The sequence below is a fragment of the Cygnus olor genome, chromosome 5 (genome assembly GCF_009769625.2).
Source record: "Cygnus olor isolate bCygOlo1 chromosome 5, bCygOlo1.pri.v2, whole genome shotgun sequence".
Taxonomy (NCBI): Eukaryota; Metazoa; Chordata; class Aves; order Anseriformes; family Anatidae; genus Cygnus; species Cygnus olor.
The window spans coordinates 4,369,100-4,390,422 of NC_049173.1; the positions used below are offsets into that span (position 1 = coordinate 4,369,100).

A 21,323-nucleotide genomic window follows, 5' to 3' on the forward strand; every position below is an offset into this window, starting at 1 on the left:
GCACTAGAGGCTGATTTTCCTTTTGGCACCTTCTGCAGTGATCAGTTGGTGCCATGGAGTGTTGCAATTCACCCGGCAGACGTCATACAACTTGCTGCAGAAAGTCATGCTCTTTCCTGGAACCCCTTTTCCCAGGAGCAGCAGTTGTACATCTGAGTTGTCAGCCCGTCTCTGCGACGGGTTGCTTCATTTGTTGTTCTGAGAGGGGATGCTGCAGGGAGGCAAGGGCTGTGGTACAGCAGCTCCTCTTCCTGAGCTCACGCTCGGACCGAAGTGTGGGAGCTGTGCAAATCTCTGCTGCTGGCCTGCCAGTTCTTTGCTGTGCATCATAAATGTTAAGGTAGCTGAAGAGAACTAGGGAGGTGATCCTAGACCATTGGATTTGCCGGATGAGTGCTTCGTTAAAAGCAGCTATCAAATCTGGAGATGCTGCTTTAGGAGGAAAATGCAGTTTCTCTTGTCTCTTACGCTTGGTACTGTCTGATCCTCTGCCAGGGAATAAAGATGGTAACAGCTGAAGTTCTTATGGGAACATAAGGACAGAAGTATTAATACAGAAAGGCAAAGAAGATGGAGGAAGGACTCTTTGCAGTCTTGTAGCTTCCAAAGAACTCACTTTAACAACTTCTGTGTTATTTAATTACCTCATTGCCATTATGAAAATGCTGTAGCTTGGGCATGCAGTTCTGAACTGATAATATGTTTAAATTTCAGGTTCTCAAGGATCAAAACAAAACTCTGCAAGCTGAAGTTCAGAAGCTGCAGACTCTCCTGTCTGAGCCTGTACAGCCAGTGTATGCTGAGGTTGTATCAAATATCCTCTCTGTTCTTTTCAAGTTCTTAAGTGTTTTCTTGCTAAGCTGGCTGTAGGGTGAGCTGGTTGATGTGCAAAGACTGCGTTTTAGACATGCATGGGAAGTCCAAGTCGGACAGCTGTGGCTGTCTTCTAAATCTAATCAAGAGTAAGCAAACAAAATGTGGACTTCTTTTCTCTCCCCTGAAGTACGCTAGCTTAAAATAAGCAAGAACTTTCTGCAACCTCTCCCAGTTTTCATGTCAGTTCTATGGAATACAAAAACCCCACAAGCAACCAACCCTTCTAGGAAGAAGGGAAGGGTTCTTCTTGGTCTGTAGGGAGACCAGAGTAAGATCTTAACGCTGTTTCTGTTCTTCCACCCCAGAATGAATCCTCAAAGTAGGAGTAACCAAAGAATGGACCCATGGAATGGAAAAAAAACCCACACTGTGGTGTATTCCAACCCTTTGCCTCGTCTTCCATCTTTTTCCCCGTGGTGGCACACCTGCTGTCAGCAGTCTGACGGGCTGGTGCAGGATGCTGCAGATGCAGAGTTGTTCTGCCCAGTCTGCTCTTTGAGCGTTGCTTGGGAGAGCTCTGAACACCCATGACTTTATACCACTGGAATGAGCTTCCTGAAACGCAGTAGTAAGACTTGCAGGACAGGGGACTTGTTTCCTTTTCAGTCCCATGCTGGTATCTGCCAGTCAGCAGTAACCTGTCTGGAGTGCTTCCCTGTCTTCTGGCAGATAACCAGATTTGCAGCCCTTATTCCACTGGGACTGGCTGGCTTGGTGTCATGTCTGAAAGCTGATTTTTTTTTTTTCCTTGGAGCTGGTTTACATTTCTTGTGTGGTCTCTTGCAATGCATCGCTGTTGGTCTCTGAGAAGTCATGAATGCTCTGCTGGGTGAGCCCCAAGTGGAGCTTGTGACTTTGGTAAACGCTTAAAGGAGGTAGATCTTCTGGGTGCTTGTTTGGGCTGGATCTGTACCTCCTAAAAGACTGACATCTTTTCCAACCTTGGTATTAGACCCACATGCTATGAAGATATCCTCCCGCTATCTGTTTTCCCTGCTGGATTGCAGTTCAGTAACTAAACTTCTGGGGAAGTTGATACTCGTAGTTCTTTTTGTTGTTAAATTTCCAAACCAATTGGTCCAATTAGTGATCACCCTATTGTATTTTTTTGTTTAATAGGCAAACAAAGACTTGTTAGAGCAGATGGAGAGAAGGTAAGAAACTATTTTTTCTTTTGAATCAGGGGATAAAACAGGGATCCAGTTCTGTTGGCGGCAAGGTTACTGTTGAAAGCTAAACTGCCTTTAGAGGTTAACTCTATTTTCCTAATACTCACTTTTGATTTCTCAGCATGAGAGAGAAGGATGATAAAATCAAGACAGTTGAAGAGCTGCTTGAGGCAGGACTCATACAGGTGGCTAATAAAGAAGAGGATCTGAAGGTAAAATCCCTCATATTATCTTTTTATGGGGAAATACACTTTGCACAAGAGCACTTAATCTGCATGTTTGAGCATTCATAGTGCAGTCTGAGATCATTCCCTGTGAGTAGGAGAGGCATATCCCGGAGACAAGGTTAAAACATATTTGGTAACAGAGGCTAAGCATGAGGGCTGATGGTATACAGTAAGTGTTTCTCTCTTCTTAGTCTAGAGTAGATTTTACTAGTGTCTTTACCTGATGTCTTTTGGAATAAAACTTGCTCTGTGTCTCCAGAACAGTTCGTTTGATGTAACCTGTAACAAATCTGTCTTTAGAAAAGGATTTTTTTATAAAAACTTAGCACTGTGGGACTATTGCATCTTTTTACTTATTGGTAATCTGAAGGGCTAAATGAATTGTAAACAAGTGGCAATTTGGGATGATTCTGAAGGTGTTTCTTTACAAACAGAAGAGTAAGGAAGCTAGCGATGAGAAAGCTGGGAAGCCAGTACAAAAATCCCTGTTTGTTTTCAGCAGAGTTTTGCTGGAATGCTGTGTCCTGTCTGTCTGGACATAGCAAGACAATGTTCTCTTAGCGTTCCTAAATTCCAGGTGCATTGCTGAGGCCCCTGGGAGAAGTTGCACACTAGCAAACTGTCAGGCTACTAAACAGCCAAAAACGCGAGCACATTGTCTAGGTGTTTCCCTCAACTTGCTATAGGTTGAAGTGTTCCTATAGATTGAAGAATAATTGAATAATTATTCCACTGAATAATTTGGCTCCAACTGCTGCAGAGGGGGGTCTCTTTCAGGCTTTCAAATAGTCTTTCACTTGCTCCAAAATAAATTACTTTTCTGTCAAGCTTAACACTTTTTTCCCCGATAAATGAGTCTTTCATTATCTGTGTGTCTGCTTTCAAAGGCACTGCGAACAGAAAATTCATCCTTGAGAAAAGAACTTCAAAGTCTGCAAATTCAGCTATCAGAGCAGGTAGTACTTTTCATCTAAAACTTTGATTACACCTAAACTTAAATCTAAGAGGATCTTGCTGTGGTTGCAAAAGTTAAGGGAAAAAGGTGAAGATGTCTTTGAAGCCTGTTGGCAAAGCATCCTGTTTTCTTCTAGTGTTGGCCTGGAAGCTGATATTTCTGTCAAACGCTTCCTTTGCATAAGTGTCAGAAGTGTGGTGGATCCAAAAGTTCCAGTTCAGCAGCGGTTCTGGGTTGATTTTGTGCTACGTACTGAAAGGCTGTAGTCTGTGTCTTTCCAGAAGCCTAGTGCAACAAACATGGCTGGTAGGAAGCTCATGCTGTGTTAGCTTGAGTATGTAGATTTGAGCTTTCTAATGTCCATCTGTAGCTGTGTGGATGTGGCTTCTCTTTGTCTCTGTTCAGTGACTCTATCACAGTATTACATTTTCGATATGCACTCAACGCCTATCAGGAAGTGCTTTTCCTTGATGCCCAGCTGTGCTTGGACAACTCAGGAGATCACTTCTAGAAAATCATTTGAGAGAGGAAAAAAAAAAATCTATAAATGAATAGAATCACTGTAGAGGGGTGTATAGTGCCAGTATGAAAAAGTTAGCTGGTCAAATGCTGGTCCTGAACCTCAGCCTCTCCTGGTAAAGATGGGGTGGGCGTTTTGTTTTGTTTTGCTGGAACTTGTCGCAGACCCAAAAGACTCCAATATACTGGAGACCAACAGCTAATTTTGTAGGATAAAAGGTAGATAAAATCTTTTGGCTGCTACATAATTTACGTGGTGCCAAAGAGCCCAGGCTCTTCGCTGCTTTATGCCTTAGCACTTGTGCATTGTTTTGCTCTCTTCAGTTTTTCTAAGTGAAAGATCTGTTTCGAACAGGTTTCCTTCCAGTCACTGGTGGAAGAACTCCAGAAAGTGTAAGTTACTGCACCAATTTACTTTCTGATTGTTACTTCTGTCTGGTTTTATTCCGTGACTGTGAGTGTTTTGCTTCCCTGAAAGAATTTACTTTTAACTGGATGAAGTGTGCGTGTATGCAGCAGGAAGCATCACGACTTTGGAAGCATGTCAAGTCAGATCAATACCTTTTGAAAATCCAGTTGTTCCTCTGCTAAGCAATTAAATTCATAAGTCTAACTTAGACTAGGCAAAGGATTGCTCTGAATTGTCAGATAATTGTTTTTCTGCAGTAGGTACTCTAAAAGGACTGAGCTTGTTTATGCTTTGTGTGTGTGCATTTGAAGTTAATAAATTGCTGGAACATCGAGTGAAGGCTGAAGCTGTGTGTGTGTCATTCCAGAGATTATCAAATTTTTGTCTAAAAATGCAAATTAAGGTATCTATTTAGTATATGAGCTACTAGTTACATAAGCTAGTATGTTCTGCGCTATTTCCAGTCTTATTCCTCTTGCTTGTTTCTCCTGCTTGTTGCTTCTGGTTTTGGGACTGCAGTGAGAGATGGCAACTGCAATAGTGGGAAGTCCCACGATGGTTTCCAGAGGCTGGCAGTGTGATGTGGATAGCAGAACCAAATCTAGTGTTTCTTGCTCACGTAGCGCACTTGTTCAGCCAACTAACGTTGTTCCTCTGCTCTTGTTAAGGATCCACGAGAAGGATGGAAAAATAAAGTCAGTGGAAGAACTACTACAAGCTGAAATCCTTAAAGTAGCAAGCAAGGAGAAGACTGTTCAGGTATCTATCTCGATACCTTGCGATACCTTTCCTCCTTTCTGTGTCTATGCCATTAACTACCATTTATTCGTTACTGCATGGCATTCTGTAGTGACGAACTTGTAGCATCCATTTTTTTGGTGGTTTTGTTTCCATTGTCCAATCCTGTCTGTTTTGTCATTGAAAAGGCTTTGACACAGAAAATAGAGGCTCTGAAAGAAGAAGTAGGAAATTCCCAGCTTGAGATGGAAAAACAGGTAAAACGCCTTAGTGCCAGAAGCGTGAAACAGACTTGCCTTGGATGCACTGCTCACTCATTTCTGTTCTAGTTTTGTTTCACTGGTGAATGTTATTGGATATGGGAACTCTTTAATGTAGAGCTATACTTTCTCTTGGACATAAAGCTGTAAATATGTAGTGTAACTGCTACTGCCCTGCAGAAACCACCTTCCTATGGATGCCCAAGCTTTTTGGACTTTTATTGTGAGATTTCGCTCTTCTTGCCAAATAATTGACAAATCACTTAAAACGTTGTAGCATCAGCTCTGTCTGGGTATGTTGCATACTGGATGTACTGTCCCAGCAGTAAACACGAAACCCCAGGACATCCTTTGGGGCTGAGACTTCTTAGAAGTCTGCAACGTTTTCAGTGCTTCCCCGCTTGTTGGTCTTTCTCTGTTGCTAGAAGAATACTACTGACCCAAATTTTCTTTGGTTTCTAGGTAAACCTAAGCCCATTATCTTTCCAGTGTCCAAAGAAAGCCTGTCTTGGCAGAGGGAGTTTTTACTCTAGCTATCAGGAATTCAGAAATGGAGGACTATTGGCTTTTTTGGCATGCCTGCTGTCTAGCATCTGAAACAACAGGAACCCATGTTTCCTTAGGGAGTCCATTCTGCAGGCAGCTTAATCCATCGTGCTGGCAGGAAGCTTGCTTGCTTGTTTGTCTGGGGGTGCGTGGCTTTTTTGGTCTGTGCTTTTTTTCAGTTTTTCTAGCTACATTCCAACATGTCACCCACTTTCTGTTTTCCTTAGAGTTAAAATTTTGTCCTTTTTAGGCAAAGTTTCATAGAAAGTGTTTCCGTCTTGGGCCTCTTCTTTAAGACAGGTTCCCGGGAACTGGAGGAATTATTTGTGTGTTTTTTCCTTCCCTGGAACTGCCTCAGAGCCAAAAACAAAATGCATTTTGGAGTTGCTGTTGCTGGAAAGCTGCATATAAGGGATGTCTCCTCCAGAGGTGGTATATACGCACCCCTGGGTCTTCTGTGAGCAGAACAGTGTTTTCTGGGAATGTCTAGAGCTTGTAGAGGAGGACTAAACTAAACATGCTTATTTGCACAACGTGTATCTACACAGATAGCCAGTCTCCAGCTTGTCAGGCTTTTGTACAAAATTCAGAGGGAGTATTCCCACTCAATCTTGTTTCTTTAATTCACGTTCAGGCTTAAAATGGAAACTTAAAAGGGGCACCGACGTTGCAGAGTGTGTCTAAAAAGCTCTTGCTTCTATAAAGATCTAAATGACCAGAGGTGATCTCTGACTTGAGCTGCAGTTTGTAGTGAGATGGTTGTCACCAGTGTCCACTTGTTCCTTTGTTGCCTGTAGTGGAACGGTGCTATGGTTGGCCTGCTTGCGTTCCCATTTGCACTGTTTTCCTTTCTGCTGTGGAATTCCTGTTTTAAATGTGATGAAAGTAAATAGTGGAGACGTTTGGCTTCTCATAATTTATTTTTCCACAAAGAATGTGTGTTTATGCTTACATTACTGCAACGAAGTGTGCCTATTTTAATAATATTTAACGGTCTTCCCCCCTATTTCTGTCTAAAGCAGTTTGTAGCATTTATGCATCTTTTTAAATGTATATTGAACTGAAGTACTGATTATTTTCTTTAGGTGTCGATTACATCACAAGTTAAAGAACTTCAGACTCTGTAAGTACAGTTGTTAACGTCTCATCTGCCCTGTGTGCACCTCTCTCTTCCCTGCTCCAGTCTATTTTAAGTTAAAATGTTCAGGAAGTGAGCCAGGCTAGTCACACCAATTTTAGTAGACATGCATCCTTAGTACATTTGCCTGATCCTGTCTGAGACAGCAAACAAGGTGAAGTATTGCGTGGCTTTGTGGGCCCAAATCAACCTACGTGGGATTAAATTCAAGTCAGGATAGAAGCATGTAGGCAAGGTACTATGGCAAGCTTACTTTAGTAATGCCTGTACTGGAGGTAGGGGGATAAATAAGAATTGAATTGCCAGGGTCATCAGTCCCTCATGTCCCTTGCTGGGGAGGAGGGAAGAAGTATTTCAGGTGAGGAGAGCACACACGAAATCCTTGCAATGTGTGTTGTCTGTTTTCCTTTAATGATCAGTACCATTGATCAGTAGCATCTCCTACTAACTAAGACTGAAGTGGAAGTCCCACATTCATTTTCAGTGGGTGAATTGTGGTTGTACCTTTGATCACGTAGGCTGCTGTTGTTTGCTACAAGCTGCAATGAGTAAAAGAGCAGGGGTTTATTCTGTGTGTGTGTATTGTTACAGGTTGAAGGGGAAGGAAAATCAGGTGAAAACCATGGAGGCCTTATTGGAAGAGAAGGAGAAAGAGATTGTTAAGAAAGGAGAATGGCTGAAGGTAAGCTTTCTTGGTATCCTAGGGAAATAAATTCTGTTGCAGTATTTCTGCTTGTGGAAAGACTACATTTATACTTCTCACTCTTTTTTGTCCGAAGGGTCAACAAGATACAATTGCACAGTTAACCAGTAAAGTTCAGGAGTTAGAACAACAGAACCTGCAACAGCTCCAACAGGTATGGCCTGCAGAGGGAATGGGATTGAGGGGGCTGCTTGGTTGAACTGGAAGATGCTTGTTTTTATCCTCTACCCCTCTTAAAGGGTTTGTTTTGGCTTCAACCTACAGAGCTATTTTAAATTCTACTTGACTAAACTGGTAGTCTACAGCATAGAAAGCTTAATAGTTCAACTGTGTTTATCCAGAGCAGGTGTTGCACAGTTACTGAGTTCTGAGAGCTTTTCTTTAACTCGGATGATGCTATTCCTTAAAGAGTAGCCCTGGTCTGGAGACTTTGAAGCTCATAGATGTAGTCATAGCTGTGTCCTAGGTACCTTCTTGGCACACTGAAGTGTGTCCCTGTAGGGGTATGGGTCATGGAGGGAGCTCCTGCTGTTAGTCTGTGTAGCAGCTTACATGGAAGTGGTTAGGCTTTGCTGTCATTTCTTCCTGCCTTTGCCTGTTCCAGAAGTTGCAATTGCCTGGAATATTTTGGCTCTTGATTTTTCTGCTCTGGACTTGAGAACAGTTGATTGGACATTCTTAAAGCCAGGTGTTAATGGAAAAATTCTTCCAATAAGGTGGTATTCCCGCTCAGTTTGGATTTTGGTGGTGATAAAGGGTAGAAGCTGAGCTGCGCTCTTATTTTGGGTGGATGTCTAGACAGGCCTTTATCCCAGGGGAAAGGTGGAGCGGAAAGAAACTGGCTGGTGCAAAGTTTGTGGTGCTTGGTGTAAGCTGTGCTTCTGAAATCCATGTGTTTAGATATTCTTGGAGCAACGCGTGTTTTGTTATGACGCAAATTTGTCGGTATTTCCTTGGCAAGTATCTTGCAACCTGTGTGGCGCCCCTGCAAAGAGTTGCTGTTAATTCGAAGACTTCACTGGCGCTGTTTGTGCAATCAAAATGAGATCGGGAACTGCTTTGTTTTTCAGGTGCCTGCTGCATCCCACGTCCAGGACCTGGAGAGTCTGTGAGTATGCTTAGTAGCAGTTTCTCAAGTACCTATCGATAACATGCACGCGGTGCTGGTGTTTATCTTAAATTGGAATGTGTGAGGGTTTCAAGAATTTCATGAGCTTTGCGAAAATAAGCTGTTAGTGCTGATGGACACACACTAGCCAGCACGCCTGCTGCTGTGTGTAAGAGCAAGTTTCTGGCGTCCCTGCCTGGTGCGTCTAAGTGGAAATGTTCATACACTTTGTAAAAGTGAATGATTGCTCAGGATTCTACTAGCCTGTGAAACTACTGCTCCTTTTTGTGTCTAGTGATAACTTCTCCTTCTGTTTAGCAAGTTTTTTAAAAGAATGTGGATTTAAGTACCTGCAGTTGAGTTGGTGAAAGCAAAGAACAGGGTTTGCTGATTTCAGTCTGAGATGCAATGACCAGCTTTCCAGTTCCTGTTTTATAAAGAAATGCTGCAAGAGTTCCCTCTGTTTTGACTCTGCTTTGTCTGGTTGCTCTAAGTTGGAGAGAGCTTGTATGTGATTGTGCCAAAAGAGACTCTAACTTCAGAGCAGCTATTGTAAAGTACTGCCCTCCAAGCAGGGCTCCTGTACAGCCTGCACATGGTGCCTAAGGTGGCCTCACCTTTGGGAGCCTGTGCCTGGCACCTCCTTCAGAGCCAGCTGGCTTGGAGGACTTGCCTGGGGAATCAATTGCTCCTCTCCCACTACTGCTCTGAGTGAGATCAGTCATGACTAAACCCATTTGCTGATTGACGCATGAAATGACTGGCTTGCTTCACTCCAGTTCTTAGCAGGTAGGTGTTTGCAATATACGTTCCTGCAGCTGGCATGTGTTTTGGATAGTTTTCTTGATTTAGAGCCATACTCTAATGGCTTCTTCTCCATGTGGCTGCTTATTATACATAGCATATGAAGCTTAGTTGTTTTCTGCTGCTGAAAACTTTGTCCCAGCTACCGTCTGTCTCTTAGTATCAATTTGTATTTTAACTCTTTTTTTTCTTTCCAAAACAACTCTGTAGGTTGAAAGAGGAGAAAGAACAAATGCAGAAGCTGAAAGCTGTACTGGAGGAAAAGGAGAGAGAAATTGCAAGCCAAGTAAAACAGTTGCAGGTAAAGTTTCAGTGGAAGTACCTTGTGTTGTAAGGGGAAGTGCATGTACTTTGTGTGTGTATAGCTATATGTATACATATATGTAAAACATTGTGTCTCTTCTTTAAATAGGATATGCAAAAGGAAAATGAGTCTTTCAAAGTTCAAATTCAAGAATTAAAACAGGAGAACTGCAAGCAGGTACAGCTTCCAATTGCGTTGTTACTGAGCAAAAGCCAAAAGGGGCTGCAGTAGCCTGCGTGGGTCCATGGAAAACCAGTAGTTGCATTAACCATGCAAATCCAGGGACACTGCAGTGTTGACTTGCAGTAAGCCAGCTTTTCTGGCTGTTGCCTGTCTGTCCCTGCTTCCCTTTAATGTGTGGGTTTGCAGCCTTGTGCTGTTTCTTATGCCTCCTGTGTTCTTGTCTAGCTTTCTACCCTGTCTTTACATGCTGTAGCACAGCCAGGGTTCTCCTGGCCGAAGGAGGCTGGACAGGACTCCCTTGGAGGCCAGGAGTGCTGCTGCTTAATGCTGCAGCAATGCTTGATTAACGAGGCAGAGCATGCTCTCTGCATCACTCTTTGCTGCTGATCTGCTCCTAATGAGTTTCTGATCTGTTTGTAGGCATCTCTGGCCGTCCAGAGTGAGGAGCTTCTGCAAGTGTGAGTACTGCCAGAAGTTGAATGCAATAATTAGTGCTTCATTTCACTTACTGCTTGGAGAATTTAGAGTATGAAATACATGCCAAATGTACAATAGACTTAGGTGGGAAGTGGCCAGTTAAACAAACGAAAACAAGCAAAAAATCAACTCATGTCTTCAATATCTAATAAAAATTGAACGTAAAGATTCTGCTCACATTAATAATCTGTAGCTGGAGTCTTCTGCAAGCAGTGCTTGCTGTATGTGTTATGGTCACAAAGTAAGCAAGCCACAATTGATTTAATTTTAGATGCATGCCAGCTCAGCTATATGTCTGAAGAGTTAAATGTTGGTGTTTCAAGTAAGTGACAAGCTTTTTTGTTAGACCCTCAGCCGTGTGGAGGGTTCTTGTTCATATCGTGAAATCATCTGGTAGAAATTTCTTCCCAAGGAAGGTCTTGGGGTAAAAGGATGCTATAACATCGAGATGAAGTGCATTAAAGCACTATATGGAGGCTAATACCCTGCCAGCTTATACTGTGCTACACAAATTGCCACTGTCATGCGTTCTTTGCTGGCTGAATTATTTTTCTTTTAAGTTAAGTGACTTATAAATTGTGGACTAGGTGCTTGAAAAGGAATGCTTTTATTCAGCAGGCAATGCCTGTTTTGTGGCATTGTGTTAGCGTGGGCTGGCTGAGTTATCCTCGTCTAATGTGTTGCCTTTCCATGGCCTTGATAGATGCGTGCAGATGCCTGTTGTAAGCAAACAACAGGTTTACAACGGGCTTTGCTCTGACAGCCCACAGTTCACAGAGCAGTAGGAAGCAAACAGTGTTGCCAAGTGGGGAGAGCAGTTTTTCAAAGAAGGTGTATTGCTAGAAGAGAAGGCAAGTTAGCATATGTGAAAGGGCAGCATTGCTTCACTTGAAGTGTCTGAAATGTCTCCTGACTTGATTCTTTTTTGCCAATTCAGAGTTGCAGGGAAAGAGAAGGAAATCACCAGTCTTCAAAACGAGCTCGCCTGTCAGAGAAATGCTTTTGAGCAACAGAGGAAAAAGAACAACGTAAGAAAACTTTCCCCCCCTTTCCCTTCAGAAAAGAAAACAGCAACCTTCCCCCAAACCTTCATGCACAACACTCCTCTCAATGCCTAGGGTGCTCTGCTAAGAACAAATTTCTGACAATTGTCTGCCATATTGTGTCCTCTGGACACTCCTTGTTTTTCTTGGGAGTGAATAAGCATCCCGTAGCGCTCCAAGTTTTGCCAGCTCTATGGCTTCTTGCTGAATTGACGAGAGGGAGGGGACTGGCTGGAGGACACATCCTGCAGCAAGTTCTCAGCCTTGGATTCAGCCTTGTCAGCCCTGTTCAGAAACGTGTCCCTTCCCAAGGGAAGGAGAGGGGGTTAGGGGAGGGAGGGTGGGAGGATGAAAGGGCTGTGCTCTGCCCGAGTTGTGTTTGTCGTGTGGGTACAAGGGAGGAGGCACTACCTTCAGGGCTCTCAGATCTGCCTCTTCCCACTCCTGGGAGCGGCTAATCCTGCTCTTCTGTGGGAGGCAAAGGACAGTCAGCCTTCCTTTGCAGCAGCCACCGACAGTGCAATATGGGTTGTTGGTGGGTGGAAGTAGAGATGGTATCTTCCACTATAGATCTTTGAAGTACCTCCATGTAATACATTGCCTGTGGAGGGCAAGAGAATGGCATCTTTAAATTTGATGGAAGAAAGCTGTTAAAATCCAGGGTTTTAGCTCACTTAGCTCTCTCTCCTTGATAGCCGATAAAACCCGCTGAATACCACGCAATGTGCCTTATTGCTTAAAAGTGAGACGATACAAGGAGCGTACGCAAGGAAAACATTGAGACTGTGTGTTGCTTTTGAGCAAGTAGCATTGCTTAAGAACTGAAAGAAAGTAGGGGAAAGGTGTCTGGGTCTTAGAAAAGAGGTGAGCTGGAAAGGTAGAACTTGTGTGCTTCCTACAGGCTCCTTTCCAGAGGAGCTGCAAGGTCGCAGTGCCCTTTGTGGTGCAAGCACAAACCTGGTTACTGACAAAGGCACACCATATTTATAGGTCCCAGCTTGCCACATTGCAATCTTATCCAATTTTGTTTTTTTTTAGCCTGTGAAACAGCTCTTAGGACAGGCAGGCAAAACGAGGAAGTGGTTAAGAAAAGCCAGTGTAGGTATGTGCTAGGATTTGGATGCCTCTCAGAAACAGTCCTTTGCTAAGGCAGGTTGCTCTGAGGGTCTGGAGGAAGAGGAGAAGAAAAAAAATACAAGTCCCAAGCACTGTAATCTCTGCCCCACAAGGCCCACTGTCATTCCTAGAGAAGAGCTGTAAGGCATTTACTTTTTGTGAGAGCTCTCAGCCCTATAACCGTGACATCTTGTGGAGTACACGTTTGATGACCTTGCCAAGAAAGACGCAGCACAGCGCTGCCTTGCTTCCCTGCCGGCCTGCGGCCTGCTCACTGCTGGTGAAAAAGCCCAAAGCCTTCCAGGAGGGTACTGGTGAGCGACCCAGGGTGTTCTCTGGGCACAGCTGTGTGGGTAGGTGCTGCGAGCAGAGGCCCTGAGCTTTGTGTTCCTGCAGTCAGCCCTGGCTTAGTAGGTTCGTGCTCAGGCACCAGGATCTGTGCCGTTAGATCCGGCTGCGCCATCAGGGGCATAAATGTGTACACCTCCATGTGTATTCGGGTTCACGCTGGGTTCTGCAATGCGACATGCCTAACACTCTGTTGTGTAATCTGTGGTTTGGTGTCTGTGTTTCTCACTACTTTTGGAAACTTCCCTCTCTCTTCTTACAAGTGCAGTCAAAGTGTGGGGTCACTAGCACGGTAACTCTGCAGCCCAGTAGCACTGGGATCAATTTTGGTTGTGGGGGCAGGTTGGGGAGAAATTGGCACTTTCTCATTTGAACTCTTTGAACATGACACTTGTTTTTTGCTAGTGTATGTCATCCTACCCAGCAAAATCATCCCGCAGTAACCAGCATTTAAATGCAAATGGTGGAGTGTGATGCAAAATATATCTCTGAAGTAAAAGTGGAAACGGTTTCAATATTGGCTGAACTGAAATCATTCTTTCTAAAAATGATTAGGACCTTCGGGAGAAAAACTGGAAAGCAATGGAGGCATTGGCATCAACTGAAAAATTGCTGCAGGACAAAGTGAACAAGACTGCCAAGGTTGTAATGTTAACTGCTAGAAACGATGCGTTAAGCTAGAAGCAGATCTGCAGCTGTTTTTTTTAATGGAATGGAGGCATTTTAACTTTTACTGCAATTTAAATACAGTCTGTTCTGAGTGATCATTCGTATACTCTCACCTCTGCTTCTCCCTGTCGTCTTCAGGTTTCTTTTATTTTTTTTATCCTTAATTTGTGGGCATGCTGACTTTTGATTTGTTTGCATAATTGTTAGAGCTGTCGTGAATCACTTTGTGAGGAGTTCTAGAATAAAAACCGCTGGTGAGCAACCTGCTTTCATCTGTTGGGCTTTCTCTGTGCTTGAATAAATTTATTGGCCCCATGTAGAATTAGAACTAGATTATTATTTAAAAACCTGGGAACTCCTCAGGAAAACTATGTCACCACAGTTGTGAATTTCCTCCTTGAAACTATTTGAAGCTTGACAGGTCCCGTCAAACCCAATGCTTGAAATGACACGGGGCATGGATTGCTCCGGAAGGAGCTTGCATTTGTTATGAGCCTGACTTTGTGCTGATTGTCACTGTGCAGAATTCACTGTGCATCAAAATAATTTTAAAAACACAAGTCAGGTAGCCAGGAGCAGACGAGCTCTAGTTTGGGGCTGCGCGTCTGTGTTTGGGAGACGTCTCTGCTCTTTGCTCAGCCCTGTGTTCAGGGAGTTTGTGTACCTGCTTTTGCTGTGTGCTAATGCTTGCCTGCTTTCTCTTGCAGTCTGAAGACTTCATTAAGCAGCCATTTGCCACTTACTGGTGGTTTCTAAATTGCTGAAAATTAATGCACCTCGCGCAACTTCACAACCTAATGTGTCTCCTGTCCGTTTTGTCTCTGGATCCCAGCCTACTAATGCCACCGATCTCTTGCAGCAGAGGAACTCAGAGCAGTAACACTGATGTCAAAGGAAAAGAAAATCAAATACTAGCAGTGGGTGTTTGCTGAAAGCTGCCTTTGTGCAGGGGTTAGGTTTTCTGCACTTAAACTCATGCAGGAGCCTGGCTGAGCAGTGGCGTATGGCTAAATAAACCCACCTGCCACAAGCACAGCAAGCAAGTGTCCTGTGGCTGGTCTGCTCTTAATGCTAGATAAATTGCAAAGGAACAAGGGATATGTGGTGCCCCTTGGCTCTGTGTTTTTTTGTTTGCAGAGCAATGACAAAGAAAAGTGGAAGATTTTCACACAGCTCTAATAATTATTTTCCATGTCATCCAACTTGGACGAGGAGGATGTAAGGGTCTCCCTGTTAAGCACTTAGAAGTAATATTTAGAAGATAGTCTTGCTTTCTTGGCCTGGTTCAAATGTGCGTTAACGCAAAGTTTACTTTTGACTTATTAATTCTCCATTTTTTACGTGGTGATGTTAATTTATGGTGATTTGTTCCTCCTAAAATTGTTTTTAAGTGTGGGGTCTTTAAATACTGATTGACCCAACTTGTTTTTGAGGTTGCTCGACCGAAGTGGAAGTGTTGGTGTGATCTGTGGATACAGTCACTCAGCACCGTGTAGTTTGTGTTCTGCTGTGAACAAGTGAATGATGGTGTAAGTGCTCTACGAGCAGGCTAGATTGGAGGAGATCTTAATGAAAAAAGCTTAAAAGCATGAACAAATGTGAAGGCCAAATTCTGAAGCAATTTGCTGTCAATTTTGGAAGCAATTTACTGGCAATTTTAGAGCCTATAGAGCCTTTCTCAGTTCAGACCGCCTTTCTGGGTTAAACAAGTTTACTGTAGGTGTAGAAGAGGCTGTTGCCTCATCTGTGGAGCATGTTGCCCAGTTTCATGTGAGCTGTTTTCTTGCTTTAGGAGAGGCAGCAGCATCTGGAAGCTGCTGAAGTGGAGACCAGAGAACTACTCCAGAAGCTGTTCCCTAACGTCTCGCTTCCTTCTAATGTGGTAAGAGAAGTCTCTTCATCCCATACAGCTGGGGAGCTGGGGTCCCACTGTGCTGGCAGCCTGCGCCACATCCCTGTGGTCTGCTTCTCCCCAAGGGTTTTCCAGAATGCTTTCTGCTGGTGATACCTGTAATTGCCAGCAGAAGAGAGGCAGAGCTTAACTATTTTGAGAAAAGTGTTAGTTTTTCTTTTTTTCTCCTTTAACCTCCCTAATATCTGTTTTACCTTTCCGTGTTACCATGTCTCTAGCTGAGATGATAAATTTTCAGGGCAGATAAAGTCTGCTGCATGTTTGTTCGCTGTCTGGTGGGATGGGTATCAGTCTTCCTCGCCTGTCGGGCAGATCTTTGCTGGCCCCTCTTTTCTGAGGGGCTGCGTTGCCTTGCTGCCAGCTGATACAATTCAAAAGGCTTTGTTTTGTTTCCAGAGTTCCTTTGAAAGCCACTACCCTCCAGTTTTACACTCTCAGTGGCTTTTGGTTGTTTGCAAAGAAAGTGCAGTGGGTTTGTGTGGGTTAGACTGTGAACGATGTAAAGCAAGGTTAGAAAATGGGGGTCTGTGTGATTTGTAATGTGTAGAGGTTTTAAATATTCGTTTCTAAAGTATTCTTAAATGGCCTAAAGTTAGTCTTGTGATGAACTAGAAAGTCCTTTAAAATGACTGTTTCTGTAAGGTTATAAAGCAGTCTTCGTAGTGAGGTTTCCAAAATCACATGGCAAGCGTCTGTTTTAATGGTTCAGAGTCTTTTGGAAAAAGTTTCCTTCGGTGTTGAAATACTTATCATAGAGCCCTGACAATTGCAGGGAGACCTCAGTGACCCAGCTGGATTTTAGTGCTTCCAGGTCCCTGTGAACTGTCTCTCTCTTAACTCTGTGCTCCTGGATTGCTGCCCGTTGACTGCTGCGTACAGTAATAGCTGAACAACTGCTGTCAGGCTGCTGCTTAGCTCATGGGAACTGGGGGACTGAAACGCTGCTCCGTAAGCCTGCAGCTGGGAGATAAATGTCCTTGAGATAAATTGATTGAAGTTACTTGTAGCTCTAACTGAATGCATTTCCCAACAGAGTCATAGCGAATGGATATGTGGATTTGAAAAGATGGCTAAAGAGTATTTGCGAGGGGCTTCGGGATCTGAAGATGTCAAGGTAAGCACAAACAGTGGACAACTTCCTTCTGCATGGCATCGCATGTTTTCTGGTACAAATCTCACAAATTATGCACAGGATTGTGAAGTTCAAATTGGTGAACAGGCGATAAGATAGTTGTTTTACAGCTACTTGCATAATGTATATTGGAAATACATTTGCATTTTTGAAAAGGACCTTGTGGAGTTGTGAAAACATTAATCAAATTCAAAATGCCTGTTCCCTTTCTCAAGTAACTGGGTTGTTTTTAAGCGATATGGAGTTACAGCAGTAACTTGTGAACGTTGCACTTGCCTTGGGCATCCTTGTACAGGCTGGAAAGAAAGACCTGCCAGTGGGAATGCCATCAGCTTGCTATTCGAAATAAGATAAATAACAGGACTTAAATCTGTCAGCTGAAGTTCAACTCTCCTGGTCCCCTTTCTGCTTTCGCAGGCTATGGAGCAGAAGTTGAAGGAGGCTGAGGAGATGCACATACTCTTGCAACTGGAGTGTGAGAAATACAAATCAGTTCTGGCAGAGACGGTAAGCAGAATGCCTGGTCACCTGTGCCTTGTGATGTTGTAAGCTGCCTTTATTCTGCTGTAAGCTTTCAAACCACACTCTTTTTAGGAGGGGATTTTACAAAGGCTACAGAGGAGTGTGGAAGAGGAAGAAAGCAAATGGAAGATAAAAGTTGAAGAATCACAGAAGGAACTTAAACAGGTATTTCTGAAGATCTGCTTTTTTCAGTAGCCAGGCAGTTTCTGCTTGAAGTAGCAGAAGGTGTTTGAGAGCCACAAAGGCTGGTGTAGAACAGTGCTGGCTGCGTGGTTTGATGCGTGCATGACCAGCGGATGAAAAGGGTGAAGTCTGCAACCAATATAATAGGAACTATTCCTCCTTATAGCAGAAGAATTTTTCTGCTGCAATACTTTGTTTCATGCTAAGAGTGCCCATTAACGTGCCCTGGAATATAATTTTCTCATCCTGGCAGCTCAAATTGTATTTCTGTTAGGCATCTGTTTTTTTCAAGTCCATTTGTGAACAGATACAGATACCTTGTATTAAGGTTTAAGTATCATATAATCATAACCATTTTTTTGAAGCTGTTAAAATAGCACTTAATCCATTATGGTCAACTAATTACACTTGAAATTGCTTGCAAAGCTTTCCTTTTTAGGAGGGCTCCGTTGCTAGCACAAGTAACAAGAAAAAAGACTTGTTTCTTTCCTCATCTGGAGTTAAAGTAGGTCAAACTGCTTTTCTGAAAAAAATTGTTTCTAAAGTACTTCTGCTTAGCAAATTTGATTGCTGGAGTATGAGCCTGAAGCGAACATACAGATGATTTATAAACCTCTTGTTTGAGGGTCTTATAAAAGTCTGTCAGCTTATGAACTATAGATGTGCTACCATCTGCTGTACTTGCACAGTCTGTAATAAGGCGAAATATGCTGGGTTTAGGTACGTGTTGCTCATCAATGGAGATTGCCTTCCCTGTTAAGTGACTAGGAAATATATTTCCTACCATGACTAAAGGACAGCTGGCTTTTAGTCCTTATATCCCAAATCTTTTGGGCATCTAGGCTCTAAATATATGTCAGAGAACTTCTCATGTTGGGACAAAGTAGGAAAAGCGTTATAATGGAGACTGGGTACGTTAAATTATTTGAGTGAGCATCTTATTTTATTCGTTCACTGATTTTCATCATCCCTAATATTTCTGAATCCTAGAAGCAAGCCTGTGTATATATGGAGAGTTTGTTTTATACCAACTAAATGATGTCTTTATCTTTCTTGAAAACTGCAGATGCGCTCTTCGGTCGTTTCTTTGGAGCACGAGGTAGAGAGGTTAAGAGAAGAAATCAAAGAAGTCGAAACTGTACGTGCAGGTGTTCTTCTCTTTGAAGGTTTTTGTTATTCAAAACATGATTTAATCTTATGCTATGGATCTGCACTTACTGGGCCTTCTCTCCTGCAAGTAGCGTAGCCTGTGTTGTAGTTTAAGCTGAACCTTTTGGCCACTGTTTTTAAGAAGCATAGATGCAGAGTACTGGAAATTATCCTGTTTTTACTTCCGTACTCGTCCATTGGATTGAGTTTCTGGAAAGTGGGGCCCTTTCTTTGGGAGGAGACCAAGCAGTTCACCAACAAGCAGATAGATATCTCAAATTTGGGGCTTGGTTCTTTTTTATGGTTCTTTTTATTTTTATCTTTTTGAAGTCTAACAGTTTAAATCTGTGTTGTGCAGTCACCAGGTTTGAAGAGTTCTCTAAATGTCATCTAGTATCTGATAGAAATTTATAGCTAATAATAAATAAAGAAAATGCTACTGCAAGGAAGACATTTAAAACGTCTGTTTTAACTCTGTTTTTCTGTTTCTAGCTTAAAAAAGAGAGAGAACATTTGGAAAGTGAACTAGAAAAGGCAGAAATAGAGCGATCTACTTATGTTTCAGAAGTCAGAGAGGTAAACATAATTGACCAAACTGTCCTTTTTCTTTTGTTTGGTTACCAGTTGGCTGGCAAACTAATCTAATGCTTAGCCCCCGCGGCTGAGGAGTTTATATGCTTGTGACCTTAGGGTAGAGCAACACACTAATAACTGAGCAGAAGAAAAGTGGGCATCCTAAGGAGACAAATCCTAAAACTCTAAACTTCATTTCAGCTCAAAGATCTGTTGACTGAGTTGCAGAAAAAACTTGATGATTCATATTCTGAAGCAGTAAGACAGAATGAAGAGTTAAATTTGGTAAGAAGCTTGTTCTCCGCTGGGCAAAAACTAGACTCCCAGCATACTTACGAAGCGGAGACTTTATTCCAAATCCTGTCTGTTCTGCTAACCTCTTCAGCTTGATATTTTTGTCCATTGCAATCATTTATGTAGTCTGACTTTTACAATTTGTCTCTTTCTCTGCTCCTAACAATAGCATGTCTGGTTCTTAAGACTTTGGAAAAAGTCTTTAGGACTTTCATACCTGAAACTTCTTGAGAATCAACAGTAAGGAACTGCAAATATTAAGCGTAAGGAACTGCAAATATAATGCCCTCGGAGCAGCGAAAGTTGTGCTCTCATCAGTTGAATTTGAGGATTATTCTCTGGTTGTTCTTTCCAAAGCTTTTGAGGATGCGCTTGTGATAACCGTGCTCTGACTATGCAGAGGCTCTTCCATCCTTCTCTGTACATACAGAAATTGGTCCAAAACAATGTTAGATTAATTCAGAGTACCCAGCCATTCGGCAGCTGGTATTCTGCTGTGGCTGAATAGCTGTTCTGGCTTGTGGCATACGCCACGTAAGCACGCTTGGCTAGAAATGCTATCCAGCCAATAATGCTCGTGGTACAGGTTTTCTCAAGAAGCAGTTGGATTAACTGAGGCTAGACCTATAGGCCCCCAAAATGCATGGTTTTCCAGTTTGAGTCTTTTTCACTTCTCATTTGCTTCAGTGGCTTTTTTCAAGGCTGCAGCAGTCAGGTCCTTCCTCTGCTTGTGCTTGAACAGTGCTTTCATTGTGCTTTTGAGCCGGAATCAGAGAAGGTTGTTTGTCACTGTGTCTTTGGGTTTTAGGGTAGTTGACGGAATAACTTGTCACTGCACGCTGAGCTGCTGATCTCACCAGGGTACTGCCACTAATGTAACTGGGTTAAAATAGTTGATTTAAAAAAAAAACAACAAAACAAACCTAACACAATCTTCTTAAGTTTAATCGTATGCTTGGCAAGTCTAGTACAGCACTGATTAGCATCCTGCCTCAGCAACCAAAGCCTCTCGTTTTGAAAGCAAGGGAAATGGGAATTGAATGCATATCTTAAAGTTAATCAGTAAACGCCAACCTCTCGAATATAAGAGGCAACAATCTATTATGCCTGTAACAACAAAAGCTTAAAGTTGAGCTCCCTGCTAGGGCAGCTTGACTCTGCAATCTGATGCTGCTGTGTTGGCTGGAGAGTGAGGAGGTGGCAAACGAGCACCTCTGTGCAAATGGCTCAGAAATGCTGTCCAGTGTATGAGTTTTTTTTTTAGTAGGCAGGAGGCTGAGAGATAGAAATTTGGGAAATATATTTTGAAATCCCATCTAATTTATGAAGTGAGCAAGGAGAGAGAAACAGATGCTGCAGAGGAGCTCAACAGTGCTTCTCCAAAGTGCAGAAAAACAGCATCCGTTAGTACAGGTGCTCCAGAAGGGGAAACCTTCCGTGCATGAGACAAGTGTAATGCAGAGGTTGGGAACTAGTGAGAATTTGGTACTCTGAGTAGCCTATTGTTCACTTCTTTAATCCCCTGCTGGCTCCCAAGAAGATTGACAGCAGGAATAGTGAACATTAGCACAGTGCACTTCAGAGTCACAAATCCAACAGAATTGGCACTCAAGCTTCTTGTTAGTGTTCCTATTTGAGGCTCACGCCTTAAGTGCTGTGGCTCATTCTGTGTGCTGCGTTGAAGAGCAATTGAAATATTCTTTTTAAAAAAAAAAAATGTTTATATCCTTTCTTTGGAAAGCCGTATTTTAAGGGCAGCCAGTAGAAAGTATTCGTCCCACTTGACTGAAATAGTTTCACTTCTTGGGCTGAATCTAAACACGATCGACAACTTAATATACCCCTGTCAGTGATGCATTCCTTGATGTGACATTAGCAGACTGGTTAAGTCAACAGAGTTGTAACAAGTGGTGCTTTATTAAGATGACAAGCAGAGGGGCGTTTGTTGTTGTTTTTAATTTGTTTG

General features: G+C 42.8%; 1 protein-coding gene across 17 annotated transcripts in view; it reads left to right on the top strand.

Annotated features, from left to right (window-relative positions):
- KTN1 (kinectin 1) overlaps positions 1 to 21,323 on the top strand; it is a 74,771-nt gene that overhangs the window by 44,260 nt on the left and 9,188 nt on the right. For 10 of the 17 annotated variants that reach the window (XM_040557827.1, XM_040557835.1, XM_040557841.1 and 7 more), the window contains 23 exons: positions 715 to 804; positions 1,996 to 2,030; positions 2,167 to 2,257; positions 3,160 to 3,228; positions 4,102 to 4,139; positions 4,824 to 4,914; positions 5,082 to 5,150; positions 6,785 to 6,822; positions 7,429 to 7,519; positions 7,617 to 7,694; positions 8,611 to 8,648; positions 9,663 to 9,753; positions 9,865 to 9,933; positions 10,360 to 10,397; positions 11,354 to 11,444; positions 13,479 to 13,565; positions 15,385 to 15,474; positions 16,538 to 16,618; positions 17,054 to 17,143; positions 17,231 to 17,323; positions 18,408 to 18,479; positions 18,983 to 19,066; positions 19,265 to 19,348. In XM_040557827.1, the coding sequence (XP_040413761.1) occupies positions 715 to 804; positions 1,996 to 2,030; positions 2,167 to 2,257; positions 3,160 to 3,228; positions 4,102 to 4,139; positions 4,824 to 4,914; positions 5,082 to 5,150; positions 6,785 to 6,822; positions 7,429 to 7,519; positions 7,617 to 7,694; positions 8,611 to 8,648; positions 9,663 to 9,753; positions 9,865 to 9,933; positions 10,360 to 10,397; positions 11,354 to 11,444; positions 13,479 to 13,565; positions 15,385 to 15,474; positions 16,538 to 16,618; positions 17,054 to 17,143; positions 17,231 to 17,323; positions 18,408 to 18,479; positions 18,983 to 19,066; positions 19,265 to 19,348 (1,698 nt within the window). The remainder of the gene's footprint in view (positions 1 to 714; positions 805 to 1,995; positions 2,031 to 2,166; positions 2,258 to 3,159; positions 3,229 to 4,101; positions 4,140 to 4,823; positions 4,915 to 5,081; positions 5,151 to 6,784; positions 6,823 to 7,428; positions 7,520 to 7,616; positions 7,695 to 8,610; positions 8,649 to 9,662; positions 9,754 to 9,864; positions 9,934 to 10,359; positions 10,398 to 11,353; positions 11,445 to 13,478; positions 13,566 to 15,384; positions 15,475 to 16,537; positions 16,619 to 17,053; positions 17,144 to 17,230; positions 17,324 to 18,407; positions 18,480 to 18,982; positions 19,067 to 19,264; positions 19,349 to 21,323) is intronic. The other 7 variants (XM_040557838.1, XM_040557839.1, XM_040557837.1 and 4 more) reach the window with 6 other exon arrangements.